The following is a 22,430-nucleotide window of genomic DNA, read 5'->3' on the forward strand; positions in this document are numbered from 1 at the left end:
GCTTTCAATGTTTTCTCCCTTTAAGGTGCTGGAGCAACCTTCCTATGAGATCAACCTCTACATGTACATGTACTTTGTCACCTTCATCATCTTTGGCTCCTTCTTCACACTCAACCTCTTCATCGGCGTCATTATTGACAATTTCAACCAACAGAAGAAAAAGATAAGTCTCACACTATTAAAAAACTCACAGGGCTTCATGTTGTGACCTTCATCAAACACCTAAAATCATCTCTGTTCTGTTTTTTCTGCACTTTGGAGATAAAGACCTCTTCATGACTGAGGAGCAGAAGAAGTACTACGATGCCATGAAGAAACTCGGCTCCAAGAAGCCTCAGAAGCCGATTCCACGTCCAACTGTATGTCATTCTTATAATCCCAATCAAATATAGTTAGCTAATAAATGTCACATTGTTCTGGAAACACACCGTGTAGTTTAAATAAGTTCATATTGAAAATGCTAAACTAAGACAAAGTAACAACACATCAGCACGGCATGTTTGGCATGACGCGATCATGAGTGACCCCTGTGCTGACCCTTTCTCCACTGCTACTGTAAACAAGCCTAACGACCCCACATCTCCCCCCGACCTGCAGAACCTAATCCAGGGAATGGTGTTCGACTTCATCAGTCAGCAGGTCTTTGACATCTTCATCATGGTGCTCATCTGCCTCAACATGGTCACCATGATGGTGGAGACGGACAACCAGAGCGCCGAGAAGGAGGACTTCCTCTTCAAAGTGAACGTGGCTTTCATCATCGTCTTCACCGCAGAGTGCGTGCTGAAGCTCTTTGCCCTGCGACAATACTTCTTCACTAACGGATGGAACGTTTTTGATTTTGTTGTGGTCATATTGTCCATAGCTGGTGGGTTCCTTGGACATTGAATGCATCGTTGTGACTTGATTTCATATCGTTCACGTCTTGCCTCTGATTGTTCTCTCTCTTGTGATTTCAGGGACGATGCTGTCAGACATAATCGAGAAGTACTTTGTGTCCCCGACTCTGTTCAGAGTGATCAGATTGGCCCGAATAGGCAGGATTCTCCGTCTCATTAAAGGAGCAAAGGGTATCCGGACGCTTCTCTTCGCTCTCATGATGTCACTTCCTGCTTTATTCAATATCGGCCTCCTTCTCTTCCTCATCATGTTCATCTTCTCCATATTCGGGATGTCTAACTTTGCCTACGTGAAAAAGGAGTCTGGAATCGATGATATATTTAACTTTGAGACGTTCGGTGGTAGCATTATCTGCTTGTTTGAGATCACAACATCCGCCGGGTGGGACGGCCTCTTGCTTCCGATGCTGAACAAGGAGTATCCAGACTGTGATCCCAACTTTGAGAACCCTGGGACGGATGTTAAGGGGAACTGTGGCAACCCGGGCATGAGCATGATGTTCTTCTGTGGTTACATCATCGTCTCCTTCTTAGTGGTGGTCAACATGTACATCGCCATCATCCTAGAGAACTTTAATGTGGCGCAGGAGGAGAGTGGAGACGCTCTCTGTGAGGACGACTTTGAAATGTTCAACGAGACTTGGGAGAAGTTTGACGTAGATGGAACTCAGTTTATTGAGTACAGCCGGCTCTCTGATTTCTGTGATGCCTTGCAGATGCCGTTGAAGGTCGCAAAACCCAACCGCTTCCGCCTGATTGAAATGGATCTCCCCTTGGTGATTGGAGACAGGATCCACTGCCTGGATGTGTTGTTGGCTGTCACGCAGATGGTCTTGGGAGACACGGTGGAGATGGCAGCAATGCGGGAGAGCATTGAGGCTAAGTTCATCTTGAGCAACCCCACCTCGGACTCCTTTGCACCAATCACCACGACGGTCCGCCACAAAGAGGAGCAGAATGCTTCAGTGGTCATTCAGAGGGCTTACCGCGTTCACCTACTGAAACGCTGCTTACACCACGCTGCTTTTATGCACCGCTGTAAGAGGGTGGGTCGAAACGACGAAGGGGATGATCCACCAGAAAAGGTGGGGATGCTGGCACGGAGGATGGGAGTGCTCTACGGCAGCAATGTGGACCTTGCAGAGGAGATGGAGCAGGCTGCTTTGGAAACTCTAGCTAACCAACAGCCTCCTGATCCTGAGACTTTATCCCAGTACTCAGAAGTCCAGTGTGATTGTGAGCCGCCTGAGCCAAACATCATGGTTGTACCTGTAGAGATTACTAATGAGGTTTTATTACATTCTGCCCCGGGCCGACACTTGTTGACTCTACCTGCAAACCTGAGAGAGTCGATTGTATAGCCAACAGCAAAAGACTGTGTTTGTCTTCCTCATGTTGTTTTTCACCTGCCAGGTGAGTAGTTTTAGTCCCACTAATGAAGCTGAATTCCCCCACATTGGATGAAGAGGTTACACAGTGCTGATGAATGTTTAAATGTGTTTTTATTAGATAATCTGAACGACTAATTCCTGTTTTTCGTGAAATACTCAAGGGTCTTTTTGGAATGATTGGCCCTTTGTAAAAACCGGTGTGTTTTTGTCACAAGTCAGCAGATAGGATTAGCACTTAACTCTCTTTTGTCTTACATTTAAAGGCGAGAACATATCCAGACTTTTTGTCCTCCAGTTTTAAACAAATGCAGTCACAGTACCCGGCTCCTCAGAGCAATATCTGAAGATTAAACCAGCATGTAGACGACACGTCTTCATCACGAGAGCCAAACTGAAATCAGGCGTCTCTTTTGAGAAACCAAACAGAAGATATCTTACGGCCAATATCCACCAGATCCGTGTCCGGTCCATCTCTGATCCGTCGCGGCACCGGATCTGATAGGTTTCTAATCTATTCGTTGTGTTAACTTCCACTGGATCTGCTCTGTTGCGTTCCGGCTGCGTCTCTGATCCGGATCAGATACCCATGGAGCAGGACCGTAGCAGATCAGAGACAAACTGGACAGATCTGGTAGAAGTCTGATGTTAGACTGCTCACTTTATGTTGCTCTGACGTCAGATCACATCAGTATATAGGACGATAAGGGCCACTAAAACAAAAAATGATCCCTATTTTTTTTTTAAATCTCTCTAAATGAGATTTTGAAAAAAGAAATTCAGAGAAAAAGAAATATGAGACTTTTTTAAAATCCAAAAATCAAAGTTTATCAAAAATAAAAATAAAAACAATTCCAACTTTAAATCTGAATTCTGAAATTGTTGTTAGAATTCTGACTTTTTCTAAAAAGCCTGACTTTTAAGTTAGTATTTTTAAAAATATTCTGTTTTTTATTTTTTATTTTACAGTCCTAACCTTTAAAAAAAAAAATGAATTGGCCCTTGTCTTCTTCCATAACCTGCAAATCTTTCAATGTGACACAAAAGCATCAAATGTGACGTCATTTCCACACATTTATAAAATAATAAGGCTCCTCTCAAAGATCCAACATTAGTCCCTCTCTACCAAAGACAGTTATAATCTGTTGTTCTTCATTAGCCAACAATAACACGGGCCCCCTAATGCAGATAACATATGTCTCTGAGAGGCTCCTTTAGTCGGTCTCAGTTTATACTGCACTATTTATATCTCTACCAGGTCAGGTTAGAGCAGTTCACTGTGTAAGACTATGAGACCTTCCTGTTTCCTAAGATGACTTCATCAACCACATGTCTCATTAACGTTTCAGTCTATTATTTTACACCAGGCTAAAAAAAAACAAGCGCACACTCGATTTCAAATTCAGCATTTAGGTTCAAATGTCACTGTTAGCTTCAAATGTGATCCTGACATTAAGATGGTGGGATATAAGAAGCTCCCTGTTCATTTCAACTGTTACCTATGTTTGAGTACCAAATAAGAATAATCCAAGCAGTAAAAGGAACCCTTTTGTACGTGCAATCAATGAAGTTTTACTTCAGTTTTGATCACTTTTGACTTGGTCTAGAATCAATCTAGGATTTGTGATACTGGTTCAGCTCTTTAGATACATCATGCGCCCCATGTACAGAGCACAGACTGTATAAGTAATGGAGGTAGTATCCGTGACGTCATTCATCTGCTTCTGAAGCGCTGTTTTGAAGCCAATCGTTGGCGGGAACCATATTGGAAATGCTGAACTGTGAGATAAAGAGGCGGGCTTTGAGCCTCCTAGCCAACAGCTACAGTGTTCCCGCCTGTCAATCAAGTCAGCTGTGCCTCTCATAATGGAAAACTCATCATCATCAAAACTGCTGCATTATGAAAAGATTCAACCCAAACAGTGTACTGATAGATAAATGAGCTATCCAGACTACACTCATATTTTGAACCAGGCTGTAAACATGTTTATTTCTGCTGTAAAGATTTTGAATTGGTGTGTATGTGGTTTCTGGTACTTCTGGAGCCAGCCTCAAGTGGACACTCAAGGAACTGCAGTTTTCAACACTTCCATATTGGCTTCATTCTTGCAGCCGCTTGGTACAGAAGTTATTGCACTCAAAGCTGGCTGCAAATTCAGTTTCAACCCACGGCCCTTTGCCACTTGTCTTCCTAGTTTCCTCCTCTATCTGCTGTCCCACCGTCTCAAGAGAAGAATCAAAAAGCTCCCCAAAAACTTTAAGAAAAAATAATCATAGATTAAAAACTTAAGGTTGGTTTAGTAAAGTTAAAAACACCTATTTGAGATTACACATCACACATTAACAGTAAAGAAACCCCAGAGACAGCCTGTCCTCTTGTAAAAACACTGCTTCATTTGCTGCTGTGTAAGTCTTAACTGAATTTAAAATGTCTTACTTTGACTATAAAAACATGAACAACATAAGCACTTTTACAGTTTTCCAGTTTTTTTTTTTTTTTTACAATAGACCGTAGAGGGTTGTGTCTTTTCTTGTTAATGTGTTCAGCACTGCTTTAACATCAACCCTAGGGGATTAAAAACAAATCACCTGCGTTTCCTCTACAAGGGGTCTCTTTGTCTTATCCTGCTGCCCCCAGCATGGCAGTTATTCCTGTCCAGAAGTCTGTAATGTGACCTGCAGCAATCCTTATTGAGATTGACACACTGCTGCACCACTTAGCTATAGTGTCCTCTGCTGCAACAGTGAAACCCAAAAGACAGTGTCCTCCTTTTGTTTACATTTCTAATGGAGGGAGATCCTTAAGCGGGGCTTGACTGGTACACGCAATGTCAGTGTTGCCTGTATATACTTTATTTTTTCTTCTGTATTGTACATTCTTATGATTTTGCTATTGTTAAAAGTGTAAGTATATTGTGAGAATAAAATACTTCTTGTAGGGAAAGCAGTCACAAGTTTATGTTGTGTTACTGTGGAACTGCATTGATACACTAACGCCCTCTAGTGGCTGTAAAGTGAACTGCATGTTAACTTTATCTGGTCCGGCACTTTTCTTGGAGAAAAGTCAGATGTTTCCAGATTGTTGTAAAATAGAGGAACATTAAAACACATAAATGACTTTTAAGTGTTCAGATACACAAAACTTAAACCAATAAAAAGAGTCCAGTTTGAATAAATGAGTTAAACTGCTTTTATAAAACTTTAAAACAGACGGAAAGTGAATACATCTTAGTCTATAACCCCAAATGTGTTTATTTTAGAATATTATAGAACAAAAAAAGTAACATACACTACCAGTCAAAAGTTTGGACACCTTCTCATTCAATGTTTTTTATTTATTTTAATTATTCTAACATTGTAGATTAATACTGAAGACATCAAAACTATGAAATAATCTGGTTTTGCCCTAGAGTGTGGATTACAACAGTAGTCAGATATCCATTGTTTACTAACCCTACCTCTGAACAACACAACTGATGGTCTCAAACACATTAAGAAAGCAAGTCATTCTACAAATGAAGTCTTGACAAGGCTCATGTTAATTAGAAACCATTCCAGGAGACCACTTCATGAAGCAGACTGAGAGAATACCAAGAGTGTGCAAAGCTGTCATGAAGGCAAGAGGGGGCTACTTTACAGAATCTAAAATATAAAACATATTCTGCTTTGTTTGACACTTTTTTATTGATTAAATGATTCCATATATGTTATTTCATAGTTTTGATGTCTTCTGTATTAATCTACAGTGTTTACAATAATCAAAATAAATACAAACCCTTGAATGAGAAGGTGTTTCCAAACTTTTGACTTGGAGTGTATATCTTTCTCATAACTTGTGGATCATAAGTTTTCATTGGGTTGGTTGTCACTAAGAAACTGTATTAATTGTCTTATGCTTTGAAAACGTACTTCTTTCAGCCTTTAGCTACAAAACTGTGTTTTAGCTTCTTTTCATTTTCTGTATTTTCCCCTGCAGCACTAAATCTTGCATCTAAAACACGACGGCTCAAACAAGTTCTGCATGCACAAGTTTAAGTACATATCTCACTTGCTCAGTCACAACTTTTGAAGTTGAAGCACAACCAAATTAAACAATGAACTGCCTCTTACAAGAAATACAAGGTTGGGTGGAGATATTTTCATATGTCTGTGGTTGCATGCATGCCTTGCCCAGAGCTCACCAAGTTAACTAACAGGGATGTTGGCTCAGCCGGAGACGTGCCCTGCAAGTTTCGTGCTTCCGCTCACAGTTTTGATTCTCTTTCTTGATATTTGATCTAAAAAAACACAAGGAAACTGTGAAAACTGTTGTTTACAGCCTCCTAGACTTCTTTATTATTTTATTTACAAACTCTTCTACCATTAATAATGAACTTATTATATTATTAACTTTAACTGCTGCTCCTGTGATGTATCATACAACACATTTTTATTCAACTGTCCTTATAGGGATGATAAAAGGTAAATGTCCCTTTGCTCAAGATGAAACTGTGCATCACTCATTTGAACTATAGATCAAAGGAGGTTGACTATTTCTTGTCAGTGTTGGTACATTTTTCATATCTCCTGCTCACACACTGTGAAAAGTGACTAAACTCTGCAGAGTAGATAAGAACTAAGTAAATTATCTGACATAAATATACATTTAGGAAAATATGATCAGAATAGCAGACCTGAAAGCTTCTTTATTGACTGTATGTTGATGCTGCATCACAAAACTTAAAGTCTACCTGTGCCTTCACACACTGTAAGACTGTTTACATGCAGGCTCAATGTTTACCACCTTAGTTTGGTGTGCCATCATTGTATAATACACGTCAAATAAAGTGCACAGCTGAGGCCAGTAAGATTACAATAATTTGCAGGTATTTTGTCACAAACCACACGATTAAAGATTAAACCAGGTATTGGTGACATTTTTTTTTCAGTTCATCCAGATCAATATCTCAAATTTCCTGACAATCACTTTTGGGGCCCGACTTCACCTCTGTCAACTGAAGAAGTGCTGCTTTAGTCAAAATAATCTTTGTTAACTTCTTTAATTTGGGATACACTGACTGCACCCGATTTTATACCAACCAATCACGTGTTGAAATATTTTATAAGAGATTCATTTTTTTTTAAAGCTGTCTCCAACAAAAACAAACTGATACGCACCACAAACACTGCCACCAAAATCATCCGCCTCCCCACACCCAACCTGTCCGACCTCAACAACAGAGCCATCATACGCAGAGCACGCACTATAACACTGGACCCCCAACAGCCCCTCTACTCAGTCTTCACATTACTCCCCTCCGGTCGCAGATACAGATCCCCTTACTGTAGGCGAGCCCGGTTTGGCAGAAGCTTCATCCCATCGGCCATAGCACTGCTAAACAGAATGCCACTGTAATGTGTCCGGTGTGCATATATGTGTCCAGTGTGTTCATATGTGTTCGGTGTGTTTATATGTGTCCAGTGTGTGCATATGTGTCTGGTGTGTATATTTGTGGGATGTGGGGCACCATTGCTGTGAGGCTGGGTGGATGTTTATGGTTATTGTGTTCATACATGTATTCCTGTACAGACGGTGGCAACAAATCTCCTTATTAAGGACAAATAAAGATCTATCTATCTATCTATCTATCTATCTATCTATCTATCTATCTATCTATCTATCTTCTAGCGAATGGTTGCACAAGTAAAAAAGCCAAAAGTTAGAGATTTAAACATTTTATATGGACAAAGACTATCCAGGTGAACCCAATCCACCCAAGACATGTTTAGACTGAAGCAGCACAGCAAGCTAACAACGCCATCTTGGACAGGCTGTTAGCAGTGGTATACTGGGAGGGCGATCATCCAAAAGAAACTGTGTTAAAGTGTCCTCTTGGTTTAGATAAAACATACAAATTGCGTTTAAAAAAAGGCGTCTGGATGCCTTTCTATTTAACTCAATGTTGAAAAATACTCATGGGTACATTACAGTCAATAAATTGTGCAGTATAATCAATATTATAGAAAATATATCAATAGTGTTGTGTTTTCCTGTTCAATAATTACATATCCAGCACAATTGGTAACAAAAATATTCACCACGATGAAGGAATTAAGAGTTAGATTCTCAAAATTTTGAAGGAAGGTGCCCTTTTTTCCCCGCCCCTCTAACAGCCTGAGTACACCACAGGCTGTTAGCATGGTTTAAAAACACTGCCGGAGATAGTCCAAACCAATGGACTAACCCTAACCTAACTAACCTACTGGATAAACACCTCACATTTGGTTTTGTCCAAAGAAACAGAGGAAAAATCAATACGACAAAGCAGACTGAGTTGGCTGGGTCCAGAGGAGATGCAGTCATTGTTTGTTTACCATCTTTTCCTGGATGTTTGCGGATCCAAAACAATCTCCCTTTGGCCTAAAAGAAAAATTTAACATAGGTTTTCTAACATTCGTGTCCACACATACAGGAACTGATAAAGACACAGCCTGTGCCCTGCTTCTTTTCTTCCCCCCTTCCTCATAAAAAACGACGAGGTATTTAGCCAAAAAGTGTTTCAGGTGATATCTCACTTTCATCTACAAGTTTCACTCTGCAGATATCGTTTTGTTTAGCCTGTCCATGGTGCAACAAAAAAACAACAACATACCAGTTAAAGATGTGATGCTGTGGCCTGTGCAGATGTCTGTTTTTATTACCCAGGACTGTAGGAACCAAATAAAACACTGGTGCTGCGTATACAGAGGAAGCTGTTGGGTAAGGTTCCTGGAATGTGGGTAAGTTCCAGATTTAAATATGTTTTCATGGATGCAAAGTTCTTGTTAAGCTGTTCTTTGTGTGCAGGAGTATTGATGTCAAACATACTGAGACCTCTATCTGATTTATCACGTTTTTTCTTGCAAAGTTTTCCAAAAGGTTTTGCAAAATTATCTTTCACACCCGTATGTCCCGGTGTTAGGCTGTTTGATTTGTCCCTCAACATGGAGCATGTGTGAATAAACTCAAACAGGTTCCTGCTGTGGAACCAGTGGGTTGTTCACAGTTATTTCTGTTCTCTCCCCTTATTTGCGTGACAGAAAAAACATGAGTGACAGACAGCCCACCCGCTGTTGCAGACACTTCTCCTCCATGCTCACAACAACTTCATGACCGCAGAGACACAAGTTGAAGATCAGACTTAGAGACGTTTCGATGTTTGTTGTCAACATGCACTTGCTTTTGCTGGCTGGATTGTGCGGGCTTGCTTTGATCAACATCTCAGGTAAATATGAACTCTTACAGTGTGAGCAATTTAATTTGAGACTGAAGGATAAAAATGATGCAAAGAATAAATTATAGGGAGCAAATTCAGACTTAAACACCTCAATGTAAGTAGCTTGATGCTAAAATAACTCTTCATGCAGTAATTTAATTGTAAATGTTTTATCTGTTAGACCAGTTAAAGTCATATAAGTGCTTTGCATGGTATTTTTGACCACGACTTCCTGAACATCTGGGGGAAAGAGGAAGTTGTCCTCTGAGACAAAGACTGATGTGTTTTTATGATGTTTATGTGACTGATGTTAAATTTAAAATATCGTATATACAGTGAAACTTGAGCAAGTCTGTCAGCTGACTATTTAATTCAGCAGCTGTACTCCATGTTGCATTAATTTACAGGTTATTCATTTAATAACTGAACACTAATACATTAAATTATTTGATTATTGCAGCTCTAAAGAAATGCATCAGTTCTATAATCTTCTGCTTTCACTACCATAAACAGGATATTTATAACCCACATGGTGACAAACATAACATAAATCATGTGATATTTTAAAAAGAGTGAATATTAACGTTTGATTTTCTGTACTTTTAATTGATTAACAACTTTGATCTTGAGGAATAATTTATAAAACAATATCTAACATGTTCTGTTTATGTAGATTCCAGAGTTACATTACATGTTCCATTCATTGTTCAATATAACAAAAAATAAGAATACAGTTTATTTATATAGCACTTATCAAACAAAGTTGCAAAGTGCTTTACATCGTAGAAATAAAATAATTAAAAAATAATTATTATTATAATAATAATGAACAAAGCAAGACAGGGAGACATAGGGAAAAACAACTAGCAATACAATTTAAGAGTAACAACCTTTTTGACACAAAAAAACAAACTTTATATAAATTGCAAAAAAAAGTAATAATAATCATAATAATACTAATAAATTATATCCTCACTAATATGAATTATATTCACATATCCGAACAATAGTGGGAAGATGTAAAACTTATTAAATCCCACCCAATTAATAAAAAAAATATATTTTTTTAACTTATTGCTTTTTATAATAGCACTACATATATGTAAATAAATACATATATACACATTCATACTGTATATACACATTCACATACATACATACATGCATACACAATTGCTTGTTGCTTTATATACTAATACTACATTATATTAATGTGTCAGTCTAAATATTTAAATCCAGTCATTATATGTCTTTACCTTTAAATATACATAACTACATAACTATATATATATATATATATATATATATATATATATATATATATATATATATATTATATATATATATATATATATCTTAAACGAACAACTGAGTAAAAAAGTATAAGAGAACCTACTAAAACAATTAAAGCAATAAAACAATTGTTTCATAAAAACAAGGAGTAAATAAAAGAAAACCATTAATACAAGTTAATTAAAAATGAATTCAGCATCCTTGATTAAACATATGACTTTTATTATGTATTATTGCTGCTAAGATAAATACATTATTTCTGTTTTTTTTATGAACAGCTCAGTGTTTAAAAAAATAGTTGATTATGTCACTGAACTCAAAATTATTATTTAATGACATTAATCAAATTAAAAGAAAACATTTTCTGGTCAAATGTTCTCAAATATCAGTGTTTCTACATGTTTATAGTTTTATGTGATTGATAATGTTAACTTAAAGTTTGTAGTTGGTACATTTGAAAAAATGTAAAGGTGGATCAGGGAGTTTACGTCACATTTTGAAGGTATTTGAAGATTATTTAGAGCTGTAAAAAAGACAGAAAAGGTTCACAGATGAGACCCTGATACACAGGCTCAAAGAGAAGTCCCTGAGGGGAAGCTGTGAATTTGAAAGCTGGTATGATAAGAAAAATAGAAGCACATAAATAAGGTAAAGGCCAAAAAGATGTCTTCTGGAGGAAACTGTACTTTCATCTTTCTACTGCTGTGCCCGTGTCTCATTGTCATTCCCTCAACCTTATCTTTTCACCTCAGAGGCTCAGAACCCGGCCCTGCGTATCGCCCAGAAGCCTCGGTTCTACGGTGTGAAAACTGGCAGCACTGTGGGTATTTTCTGTCTGCCCTCCAAGACACAGCAGTCAGACAACTGGCGGTGGTACTGGTCTGAAGCGTTCAATGAAACTAAAATGCCTCTGCCAGGAGGAAGGAAGAATGTTCAGCTCCTAGGTAGATTTCTTAGTCTGGCAAACCTGCGCATAGAGGACAGCGGATTGTACTTCTGTGAGATAGATGGTTCATTGGGATCAGGGACTTGGCTTCAAGTTGCCAGTAAGTGACACAAACATGTTTCATTCCAGCCTATAGATACATCATAAAGAGAGTTTTATCTTCTTGTTTGACTGATTGAAGTTTTAAATACAATGTCCCCTCGCAGGAAACGTGACTGTAACTGAAGCACTGTACAGGTCCAATATGAAAGATGGTCTCATGATCTTCCAAGGCCTCCTGCTGGCTGCGTGCGTCGCTGCTTTGCTGCTACGCAAACGAGAAATGGTGAGCTGAAAGATGATCTAAGTGTGTGAGATCAGAGCTGAAGCATAAATCAGATGACTTGTTGATCACTTCAAACAAACTATTTTGATAATAAATCAGATGTTTTTGTTGTTTAAGAATTCAATAAGCTAAATACCTCTGACTTTTGGACTAGCTCTGCATAAAATCCTTTAGGACATGATGTTACTTTTTGAGTTTTGGATGTTTTGTAGACTAAACAATTCAAAGATTGATTCTAAGTGAAGATTAGTAAATAAACAAAACAACAGAAACAAATCTGGGCCTTACAGAGTCTGTTGGAGGACTTATTGGAGTAAGATGTAAATGAAAGGGAGGGATATGCATTACTATATTAATATTCAGCATCAAGATCAACTCAAATTCAAAGTTAAAAAAGACTACACAGACTTCTCTTTATGTTTGAACTCAAGCTTTTAATAAAGATAAGTCCAAATATCTCATAAAATGTCACCTTGTGATAAATTGATTTATATCTACATGTTCAGATTTATTCATTATTGTAATCATGTTTCAACAGCATGTGAGGTTACTGTCTTTGCATGACAGGCAGGCAGGCAGGCAGGCAGGCAGGCAGGCAGGCAGGCAGGCAGGCAGGCAGGCAGGCAGGCGGGCGGGCGGGCGGGCAGGCAGGCAGGCAGGCAGGCTATAAAAGTCTGAATTTATTGCCCAAACTTAAAAGTTATTTCATGTAAATGAGTTACTCTTTCTCCAGCAGCATGTTTACATCTCATACTGAATGGAGGCCTGAGTATTTAAGCCATGCTTTCACACTTTTTTGATGCACTCTGCATAATTGGTGCCACAATCATAATGAGTACATTTCAGATATCCAAACTGACATCCTATCCAAGACAAAATAAGTCTTGCAGTTCAGAGTGAACCTTAAAAAATATATTTATTATACCTAGAATTGAATTGTTACTGAGTTGTCACAATGTGTGTATTTTACACTTAATTTATCCGAAATGACTGATTTGAACAAAGAGTATTGAGTAGCTCTTCATCTCTTAACAGATACTACAGAAAAGGTAACTCCTCCATAGAAGCATTATAATAACGGTTAAACATGCACACATTGGTGTGCACAGAAAACAGGGAATGAATGCTTTGATGCTGAAACTTTTAGAAGAGGACGCCCAGACCTTTCTGTCCTTTTCCAGACACATGTCTGATTTATAAATGAGTTGTTGTTCTAAGGAGTAATTCTGTCTTCTTCATTTTGTCTTTCACAGAAGGAAAAGAAAGACATCATATATGAAGACCCTGAAACAGATCACATCTACCAGGTTTGTGAGGATGAGTCTGTCTATCAGAGACAGTGTGATTCATTTGTATGATTCATTAACATGCAGCTAGCAGAGCTGAAAACCACAATTTTATCATCTTCTGTCAGCCAGGACTCAACCCTTTCTTCTTTTAGTAACACATATACAGATGTGGAGACACCTTAAGTTTGCTTTGTTCATTGATATTATTTGTGGCATGATTTTTCTTTTATATTTTAATGCTGTTTTTAAAGTTTCTTTTAAAGTTTTATGAGCTGTCTGCATCTTTCAAACATTAAAACAGCTGTTAGGAGTGTCTTCATATTAACATACTGTGAATTCATTAGCAAGAGAAAGTATGCAACCAAAGTATATAGGTCTCAAAAGGTCAATGTTACAATTGGTTTAATGCATTCAAATGAAATTTAGTAAAAATATCTATGAGGTAAAAGTTAGGAAGCTTTTTTCTTTTTTTATTCAATTTGAATAGTTTTTCTGAATTTCTTTGTACACCACAAGTTCCAAATTATATATATATATACACATATTTATTATAAAAACAATTAATAAAAAAAGATAGAATGAAAATAAAATAAATAAAAATTATGCTAAAACAATGTTCATGATGATAAGGGCTAAAAGGAAAGGAAGTAAGGACTTAATGATTGACACTTTTTGGTCATATTGTGTGTCCTACTTGTTAAGCCTTTTTGTGAACTCATTAAAGAGTAAGAAAAAGTCTGGGCTCTGCAGAACTACTGGAAGGTTGAAGCTTAAAAAATCATGTGTATCTTTATTTCTTTATTCAGATCCCCATTAGCTACCACTAACGCAGCAGCTACTCTTCCTGGGGTCCACATAAAACAAACATAACATACAAAATATACATGAAATACGAAACTGAAAATGCAACAGACATGAAACACAGGAACAGAAAAATGCCACAAACAGAGAATACAACAACTGAATATACTAAAAATGTTAGATACAACAACTGAAAATGCTGCAAACATAAGATAGAAAAACTGGAAACTGAAAATGCAGCAGCTAGAAATGCTACAAACATAAAATAAAAAAACAGGATGTTCACTAAAATTCACTAAAATTCACTAAAATTCATTAAAATTAATTAATGTTAGGATTATTATTAAGGTGCTCCTTTAAAAGTCTTTTAAAACTGGCTCTTATGCTGTCTTAATCTCTGAGATGATATTTACATGTCAGTCAGTGTGCTGTGACAACCAGCAGCTGCTTATCTTGATCTCTGCGTCGTGTCTGAGTCTTTGCACATTAAAGCTGAACCAATCCGTCCCCAAACATAGACAGACAAACCACACTAAAGCCACACGGCTGCACGTGTTAACTGATAAAAAAGGGACTTTTTTGGTTGCTGGTTTAACTTCGTGGTTGAGCACCAGATACAAAGACTGTATTCCCCACCCTTTCCTCCATGTTTCCTGTCTCTCCTCAGCTGTCACGTCACATAAATGTGTCTATGATCGGTTTGAGTAACACTGACTTCTGTCTGTTTCTCAGGGTCTGGAGATTGAGACATGCAGCATGGGTCTGTATGAGGAACTGTCCGTGTACGCGCAGGCTGATGGAGCCGAGGCCCCTTGGGAGTGAGACTAAACGGCACATCACCTACAAACCTCTACAACTTTGAGAGACGTACTCTCCCAGGTTCTTGATTATAAAAACCCTAAATACACGACATCAAGAACCCTCAGAGAGCCCATGTTTTGGACGTTTGGACATTTGTCATCCTTGTCTTGTAAATAGTGTTTGTTGCTGATTCTCACACACATGCTTCATGGTTTGTTTTGTTGCTGATGCTACTCTCCAGGGATTTGATTTGAAGAGAAGAGTATAAGAACCATTTTACAGTTCAGACATTAAAGCTAGGGTTGGTAGTCAAAGGAAAACCAGCATGAATTTGAATGTAGCATTTCCTAGGACTCCGTCTAACCCCTCCCCCATTATCCAGTTGTACCGGTGACACCATAACCGGAGAAAAGCTATAATACTACATCTAAATTTTCTGTCGGACTTACTAAATGTCATTAATTTTTTTGCTTGTCAGAGCCCCTGTTGTGAGAGCTTTTTAGACTCTGATCTGGATTACAGTCCTGAGCAAAGCACCTCATCGCATCAGGGGGGACAGGCCCATGGTCAAGCGAGAGGGGAAGTAAATAGAGGCAGATGATGGGGAGTGTATGCGCAGGAGGGCGGGCAGAACAGCAGGATGGGATTTGATTGGTTTCATAAATTGGACCCTAAAGGCAGGGATTAGTTGGTTTTCCCAGGTTTACTCCGGCTGTAGATAGCTGCTTTTTCCACTCTTTTTTAAGAACACATCATGTATTGATTATCATCAGGACATAAAGATCATTTTAACCAGTATAAAAAAAAGTGTATCTAAATCTACCAACCCCAGCTTTAAGTTGATGTTTCTGGTGCTTTAAGATGTTTTTTTAACGTGTCAGTTTGAATTATTGAAGATGGTGCTCCTCACTCACCTGTTATGTAAGGGATAATGTATGGTGAGCAGGTAGTTATGGGGAATAGAATCCCGACAAGGTGAGACAAGATTCTATTTCCCATAACTACCTGCTCACCAGACATTATCCCACTTATTACCCGGCTAACTTGAAATACAAACATGTTCGCAAAAAACCTTGATTCAAAGATGATTTTATTGATTTATGTAAACAGCTTCTTTTTTTTTTAAATACTCCCAGTGATTCCACAGCAGATAGCATTCCATTGTGATGGACTGCAGATGTAAATTAGCTTTAAGCTAACTCTGGTACAATGCATCAGATGGTGACATTTATGTTAAATATTGTACATGGTCCCTTTACAAATTCTTATCTGCCTGTTGCGGTGGATTTCACATGAAACTAGCCTCATTCAGCTCTCTGTCTTCTCTGAGCTCTGTGGTTCAAACACCTTTAAAAATAAATGAGGCAAATGTCACAAGCATAGACTGCATATAAAATGGACGTCATCTCACTCGGCTTGAAGTGGGGCTGCCACAAAAACTGCTCCCCCTAGTGGCTGACTGCAGTATAGGTCAAAAACTCCTTCTCCCCCATTCATTTGAATGGGGCTGCGGTCAAACTTTAAAAAATAAAAACACGTCGTATGAATGTTTCTCACATCCGTATGCTGTGGTGATATGTAGTTAGTATTTGACTGTTTTGTGTTCAAGGCCTCTTTTTTTCTGAAAAGTTTATTTTTTGTTAGTTATTAGAGGTTAAAAAACAGGGTTTACATCTGGTTTTACTTTGATTGACAGCTGCCGTAGAGAGAGACTCCATAGGACCTCGGGAGCTTGTTACTGTGGAAACACAAATTCCCTACTGCGCAGACTCTGGCTGCAGAAAATGTACAAGATGGCAGCATTGTGGAGTGGGATTTTTTGGCTTCAAAACCATACAAAAAGGAAAAGGCAGAGCGACGCTGTCCTTTTTATTTACAGTCTATGGTCACAACTTTGAACCCTGCTGCTTTCATCACCACAGCTCATGGTTCAACTTTCTTTGTAGAGACCAGTAATGTAATGTGGCTCTCACATGCTCCGCTTGTTACTAAAATTGCTAATTAATCTGACTAACTAATTAGCCACATTGTTTCAAATTATGCCGGAACTCATTTCCACGGATTGATTTGACATGATGTGTGAAAAGTTGGATCAATTAGAATCGAGCATCTTACATAACTGGAAGATCAGTGAGAGAGCCGGGTAATAAGAGGGAACTGGTTTCTGAAAACATTGTTTGCATCAGAGCCTGAAGACCTTTCTTTGATTGCATAATGACATTTAGAGCTGCAACATTAAGAGGATTGATCCATAAAGCAACCAAATGAAACTTTTTGGATAATAAGGTTATCCTTTCAACCTGTTTTAAACATACATGTCATCATAAGCTGGTTGTAGCATCCTTAAAAGTAAGAATTGCTGATTTTTTTGTTGCAAGTTGTGATATTAAAAGGAGAAGATTTGTGTTTTTTTCTGTTGTTGATAAGAAGAAATTTTAAGCATCACTTTTATTTCTCTCTACTTTTTTAGACTCACAGATTTTAAATTCAAAGTGAAAGTGATGGGCAGTAAATCAACCATGAAAATGACCCTCAGTTGAAGCTCAACACCTCTTGTGTATAAGAAATGTAGGAGGAATAAAAACAACTTTTTCATTTCAAGGAGAAAGATTTTTTTATTGGGTTTTGTTCGTACAAAGTCAGAATAAAAAGGCAGAAGTGTTGATCAACAGCACTTTTCTTTTAAAAAGCAATAAATAATTAATAAATAAATAAATACATAAACATGTTTTTAGTAAAACTAATAAATTAACACATCCTTTTATCTTTTAACTTTAAAACAGACTTATAAAAATACTCTGTATTGTGATATCGGCAATTAATAAATACATAAATACATTTTTTGTAATGCAAATATAAAATCATGCATGTTTCCACACATTATAAATACACAACAACTTGATCATTAGATGGATGGATGTTTCAATAAATAGTTAAATGAATAAATATACAAATAAATAGAAACACTGAAAGTAATAAATTAACACGTCAATAATCTTAATTTGAGTCAGCAGAATGTATTCATAACAATACTGACTGTCTTTCAATATCACTGATCAATAAATACATGAAACAGCAGAGCACATAAATAGATAAATAAATAGATAAATAAATAAATAGATAAATAAATAAATGAATAAATAGATAAATAGATAGATAGATAGATATATTAAGATGACGGGTGAGAGGATTCAGTTGAGCAGAGATGAAATCAGCTGGTCGACTCTCATCAGACGAGATTTGATTTCCTTCCTGATCAGCTCCCAGACTTCAGCACCGTGACCCTACACACACAAGATCATCATCAATATACATGATAGAGAGAGAGAGAGAGAGAGAGAGAGAGGGAGGGATGGATGGATGGATGGATGGATGGATGGATGGATGGATGGATGGATGGATGGATGGATGGATGGATGGATGGATGGATGGATGGATGGATGGATGGATGGATGGATGGATGGATGGATAGATAGATAGATGGATAGATAGATAGATAGATAGATAGATAGATAGATAGATAGATAGATAGATAGATAGATAGATAGATAGATAGATAGATAGATAGATAGATAGATAGATAGATAGATGTACCTTTTGATGGAGGACATGTGTCAGCCTCTTGAAGCTCATGTGCAGCTTCTTGTTGTGCTTCTTGTGTCCGTGACTCCTGATCTAAAGGAGGAGGAAGCAAAGACATCTTTTTAAAATACACTTCTAATATTTCACACTTATTATATTACAATAAATCCTCATCAGTCGACCCACATGGACCTGTTCACCTGGCCTGTTTCTCAGGTAAACTTCAGACTCACAGAAATGTATAAAGTCAGTTTATTCTTACACAGGAGCGAAGGCCGTCAGCCTGCCGGCTCACAACACCCAGGAAGTTGTCGACTGTCTGCTCCTCCCAGGATGCAGCGCTGTGATTCTTACTGAACAGGGTCATGGTCTCATCCAGGATCTGAACTGTGAAAATCACTTTATCCTCAGCCTGCAGAAGAAGAAGAAGAGTCAGAGTCAGAAAAAGGAGAAGAATCACAGAGAATCAAAGTATACTACATGATAGTCACATTTTTCAAAAGCTCAAGTTTTCATCTTGATATGTTTTAAATGTCTAGTTAACATCAGAGTCTGACTCACTGCTGCTTTGGACGCCTGGCTGTACAGCTCATGAGGGAGGGCCACAGTGTGCCTGGCCTCAGCATCCTCAGTGATGTTAGTGGAGTTATTAGCCTGAAACACAGAAACACACAGAAGCTGAGTTAAAGTCACAGAAAAGTCAAAAGTCATTCAGTTGAGATCATTTGAATCCAGTGAAGGTCTCTCACCATCGTATCCAGCAGATCAAACGAGTCTTTACTGAACTGTCGGAATTTATGATCCATCCATCTGCAGCTCAGAGACGAGCCTGCACTGAACACGCCGAGAAACACACACACACTCAAAATCCTGCTGAGCATTTTGATAAGTTTTTTAAGTTCTCAAGTTTTTCTTTGTCTGGATCAGATTGGGAAGTCTCCTTGAGTTGTGTCAGAACAGACCTGCACAGCTTCATTTATACTGGAGCAGAGCGATACACCTATTTCATTTTCCAGATCCACCTGCGGGGAACAACCAGAGGACCGCGGCTTTCACGCGCTCATGTTTAATGTCACATTTCGGGTTTAATTTAGTGTCACAAAGAAATGTTTTCCCACGATTAAACTACAGTTTAAACAAACAAACAAACAAACAAACAAACAAAACAAAACAAAACGCACAGCGACAATATCACACGCTGTAGGCTCTTTCATTTTCATCACATGGGTAATGAGAGGAAATATCAAGCCTAGTAGAAGCATGAAAATAAAAAAGTACTTCAAAAAATATCTCATTATTTACAATATTTGATTAAAATATTTTTTTTCAATATGAAAAAAACATGATTTTCTAAGAAAAAAAAGTTTGTTTGATTATTTCGGACCAAAGAAAAATAAATAATTGATTTATTATGACAATAATAAAAACAAAGATGTAAAATATAATACACAATGTAATTACGAACAGATGTTATGCAGAGGGAGAAGAGGAAAGTGCAAATACTAAACCATAAAACCAAGCAATAAATATATAATATCTATATATTTTTCAATGAAAACTCGTCTCTAATTTAATATTTAGGTTACTTTACATTTTATTTTTCAGTTCTGTTTTATTATCTTTAAGTTTTTCGTATTTTTCTGGACTTAAGCAATGTTAAAAATCTTGACATCACTTCCCTCATGTGTTTTAAAGTCGACTGTTATTAAAACAAGTATTTAAATAAACATTTATTAACGTGTGAACTTGTAAATGTAAATACATTAAAATAAATAATGAATTATCATTATAATAATAATTGTCAGTTACAGGTGGATGTACGGTGTCCAGAAGGGGTCATAAAGGGAAGTTCCCGTGAGGAGAAAATGAAAGCCAGTCTGCGGCTGCGCTGTGACGTTCATTCATAAGAACAACTGAATGACATTTCACGTTGAGTTAATGAGAAAAATGAACACTTAACGTGAGAACCAGGAGGGGGTTCTCCTCTAACTTTAAATTCACACGGTGTAAAAACACACTGTATTATGTGCAGCTCTGCAGTTTGGGGAATCACATGACTGAACCTGAGATCAGATCCACACTCCTTCATCTACAGGAGGATCTCAGGTGTGGCATCAGCGCGAGGACGAGGAAAGATTGATAGAGAGGGGAATAAAAATAATTATAATAATAATAAAAAAGGCTGAATATAAATTTAATATAATAATGACAGCCAAAATAATGACAGAAAATAATTTATACATGAATAATATTGAATATAATGGAATACATACTTTTTCAATATAGTAGTATGTTATTCTATGTATTTAAGATGCATAGTAGTACTAGTACGCTTTAATGGTACTGTTGTGTTGTTTCATTTACGTTTTGTAGTTGTTTTTATCACTTTCCAAGTTTATTGTGGTTTTATTTATTTCTTTAACTGTTTATTTAGATGTTTCACAACTTGACACACAAATTCCAAATTGCTTACCAGCTACAGTGGTGGCCAACATTATTAAATTATATATTAACACTTGAGAGATCTGAATAAATTGACCTTTTTTTTGCCTCCAAAACATGATTTAACTTCATAATGTTCATGAAACATGCAGATGGTTGCTTTGAGCACAACAAACATCAGATGAAGTGAGTCCTTCTGTTTGTATCCACTTTGCAGCAGGACTTTGAGGGGTCCAGTCCATCACTTTCAGTGCTCCAGCAGATTCCTTCTGTCTCATGAAGTTCCAGCAATTTAGAAGAATGTTGAGGGTCATTTGTCCTTTTGGAGAATAAATCCAGGCCCAATAAGACGACTCCCAGATGGTACTCTGTGCCTCAGCAGAATGTTGTGGTATACTTTCTTAAACAGGATGCCATCAGTTTTCACTAAGTCACCTGTTCCTGAGGCTGAAATGGCATTTTGAGATGCTTCTCTTGTCTGTCTGAAAGTTTCTTTTTTCAACCTCTCCCCTTTCAGTTCTGGTAGAAGTGTACTTGACCTAAATCTCCCTATGATGGCTCTCTTCTATGGTTTATATATATATATATATATAACCATATAGCATGATGATGACTCTGTATTTGATTCATTTTATGGGTATTTTAAAGGGCAATTCAACCAAACAACTGAAACCTCTTCAATATGCCAAGTGTTCTAATGATTTTGGCCATCACTGTATATAATAAAGAAAGGAAAAAAATAAAATAAAATAAATAAAAGAGGTTTTAAAAGAAGCTTTTTAATAAACTCAAAGATTCATACTGCAACTGTGCCCAAAAAATAAATTAAAAAGAGACTCAAACAATGACATAAATTTCTTTTAGAATCTTTATTTATACATCTTACATTATGAATGAGATGACAATAAAAAAACAGGATAAACAGTACTTCAGTTTTCTGTACTTGACTCTTGCAAGTGATATTTTCTGCATATATATATATCAAGACCGACTTGATAAATAAACCTTGAATTTCATTGTTTTTGTCGACTTTGTAGTTTTTAAAGAAATGATATATTCATTCTGAGTGCGATGCTACAACAGAGAGTCTAATGGGGCAAAAATGAAAACAGAAAATGTCAACAGAGGTTTGTTTTTTTAGTGGAGGGGGTCGTTTGTGTGCGAGAGGAAGTTACAACTTAGTTTAAGTTGAAACATCTTTTTAACAGTCGAAGCTGAAAGTGCAAAAATGCAAAATAATGAGGTTTAATGTGATTTTCAATCAAATGTATTGCTTTCCTTTATCTGTTTATTACACCACTTTGTTCAGTGCTTAATTCTGATTGGTTGATACATTCTACTTTCTAATAACAGGCTGCTGCTATTGATTCTCCTGTTATTCTTTTAGTGTAAGCTATACAGTTAATCTTAGGTCAATAACTTCTATTAA

The 22,430-nt window shown here is 37.2% G+C and overlaps 3 protein-coding genes across 4 annotated transcripts in view; 2 read left to right on the forward strand and 1 right to left on the reverse strand.

The window, feature by feature from the left end:
* The window catches only part of scn4aa (sodium channel, voltage-gated, type IV, alpha, a), a 30,765-nt gene extending 27,751 nt beyond the window's left edge, over positions 1-3,014 (forward strand). Inside the window, exons 25-28 of the mRNA XM_034707449.1 lie at positions 26-163; positions 255-359; positions 598-868; positions 960-3,014. Coding sequence (XP_034563340.1) covers positions 26-163; positions 255-359; positions 598-868; positions 960-2,260 — 1,815 coding nt within the window. The 3' untranslated portion in view covers positions 2,261-3,014. The remainder of the gene's footprint in view (positions 1-25; positions 164-254; positions 360-597; positions 869-959) is intronic.
* Positions 3,015-9,341: 6,327 nt separating this feature from the next.
* cd79b (CD79b molecule, immunoglobulin-associated beta) lies at positions 9,342-15,693 on the forward strand. Its single transcript, XM_034708442.1, has 5 exons — positions 9,342-9,531; positions 11,568-11,861; positions 11,968-12,086; positions 13,340-13,393; positions 14,909-15,693. Exons 1-5 carry the CDS (start codon positions 9,462-9,464, stop codon positions 14,996-14,998), a joined length of 627 nt encoding a protein of 208 aa, XP_034564333.1. The 5' UTR covers positions 9,342-9,461; the 3' UTR covers positions 14,999-15,693.
* A 2,452-nt stretch (positions 15,694-18,145) lies between these two features.
* LOC117830334 (interferon a3-like) lies at positions 18,146-19,581 on the reverse strand. 2 transcript variants are annotated; one of them, XM_034708404.1, is made up of 6 exons: positions 19,522-19,573; positions 19,309-19,393; positions 19,121-19,213; positions 18,822-18,971; positions 18,572-18,652; positions 18,146-18,261 (listed from the first exon to the last, which is right to left on the reverse strand). In XM_034708404.1, exons 1-6 carry the CDS (start codon positions 19,533-19,535, stop codon positions 18,169-18,171), a joined length of 516 nt encoding a protein of 171 aa, XP_034564295.1. In that variant the 5' UTR covers positions 19,536-19,573; the 3' UTR covers positions 18,146-18,168. The 2 variants fall into 2 exon arrangements, with proteins under 2 accessions (XP_034564295.1, XP_034564294.1); XM_034708403.1 differs by having other exon boundaries at positions 19,309-19,581.
* Positions 19,582-22,430: the final 2,849 nt, after the last annotated feature.

The sequence above is a fragment of the Notolabrus celidotus genome, chromosome 18 (genome assembly GCF_009762535.1).
Source record: "Notolabrus celidotus isolate fNotCel1 chromosome 18, fNotCel1.pri, whole genome shotgun sequence".
Classification (NCBI taxonomy): Eukaryota; Metazoa; Chordata; class Actinopteri; order Labriformes; family Labridae; genus Notolabrus; species Notolabrus celidotus.

Coding starts and splice junctions, on each gene's coding strand:
- cd79b (XM_034708442.1), top strand. CDS start 9,462: ATGTTTGTTGTCAACATGCACTTGCTTTTGCTGGCTGGATTGTGCGGG. Junction 12,087..13,339: donor TGCTACGCAAACGAGAAATG/GTGAGCTGAAAG, acceptor TGTCTTTCACAG/AAGGAAAAGAAAGACATCAT. Junction 13,394..14,908: donor AAACAGATCACATCTACCAG/GTTTGTGAGGAT, acceptor TCTGTTTCTCAG/GGTCTGGAGATTGAGACATG.
- LOC117830334 (XM_034708403.1), bottom strand. CDS start 19,440: ATGCTCAGCAGGATTTTGAGTGTGTGTGTGTTTCTCGGCGTGTTCAGT. Junction 18,653..18,821: donor CTGACGGCCTTCGCTCCTGT/GTAAGAATAAAC, acceptor CTCCTCCTTTAG/ATCAGGAGTCACGGACACAA. Junction 18,262..18,571: donor CACATGTCCTCCATCAAAAG/GTACATCTATCT, acceptor TTGTGTGTGTAG/GGTCACGGTGCTGAAGTCTG.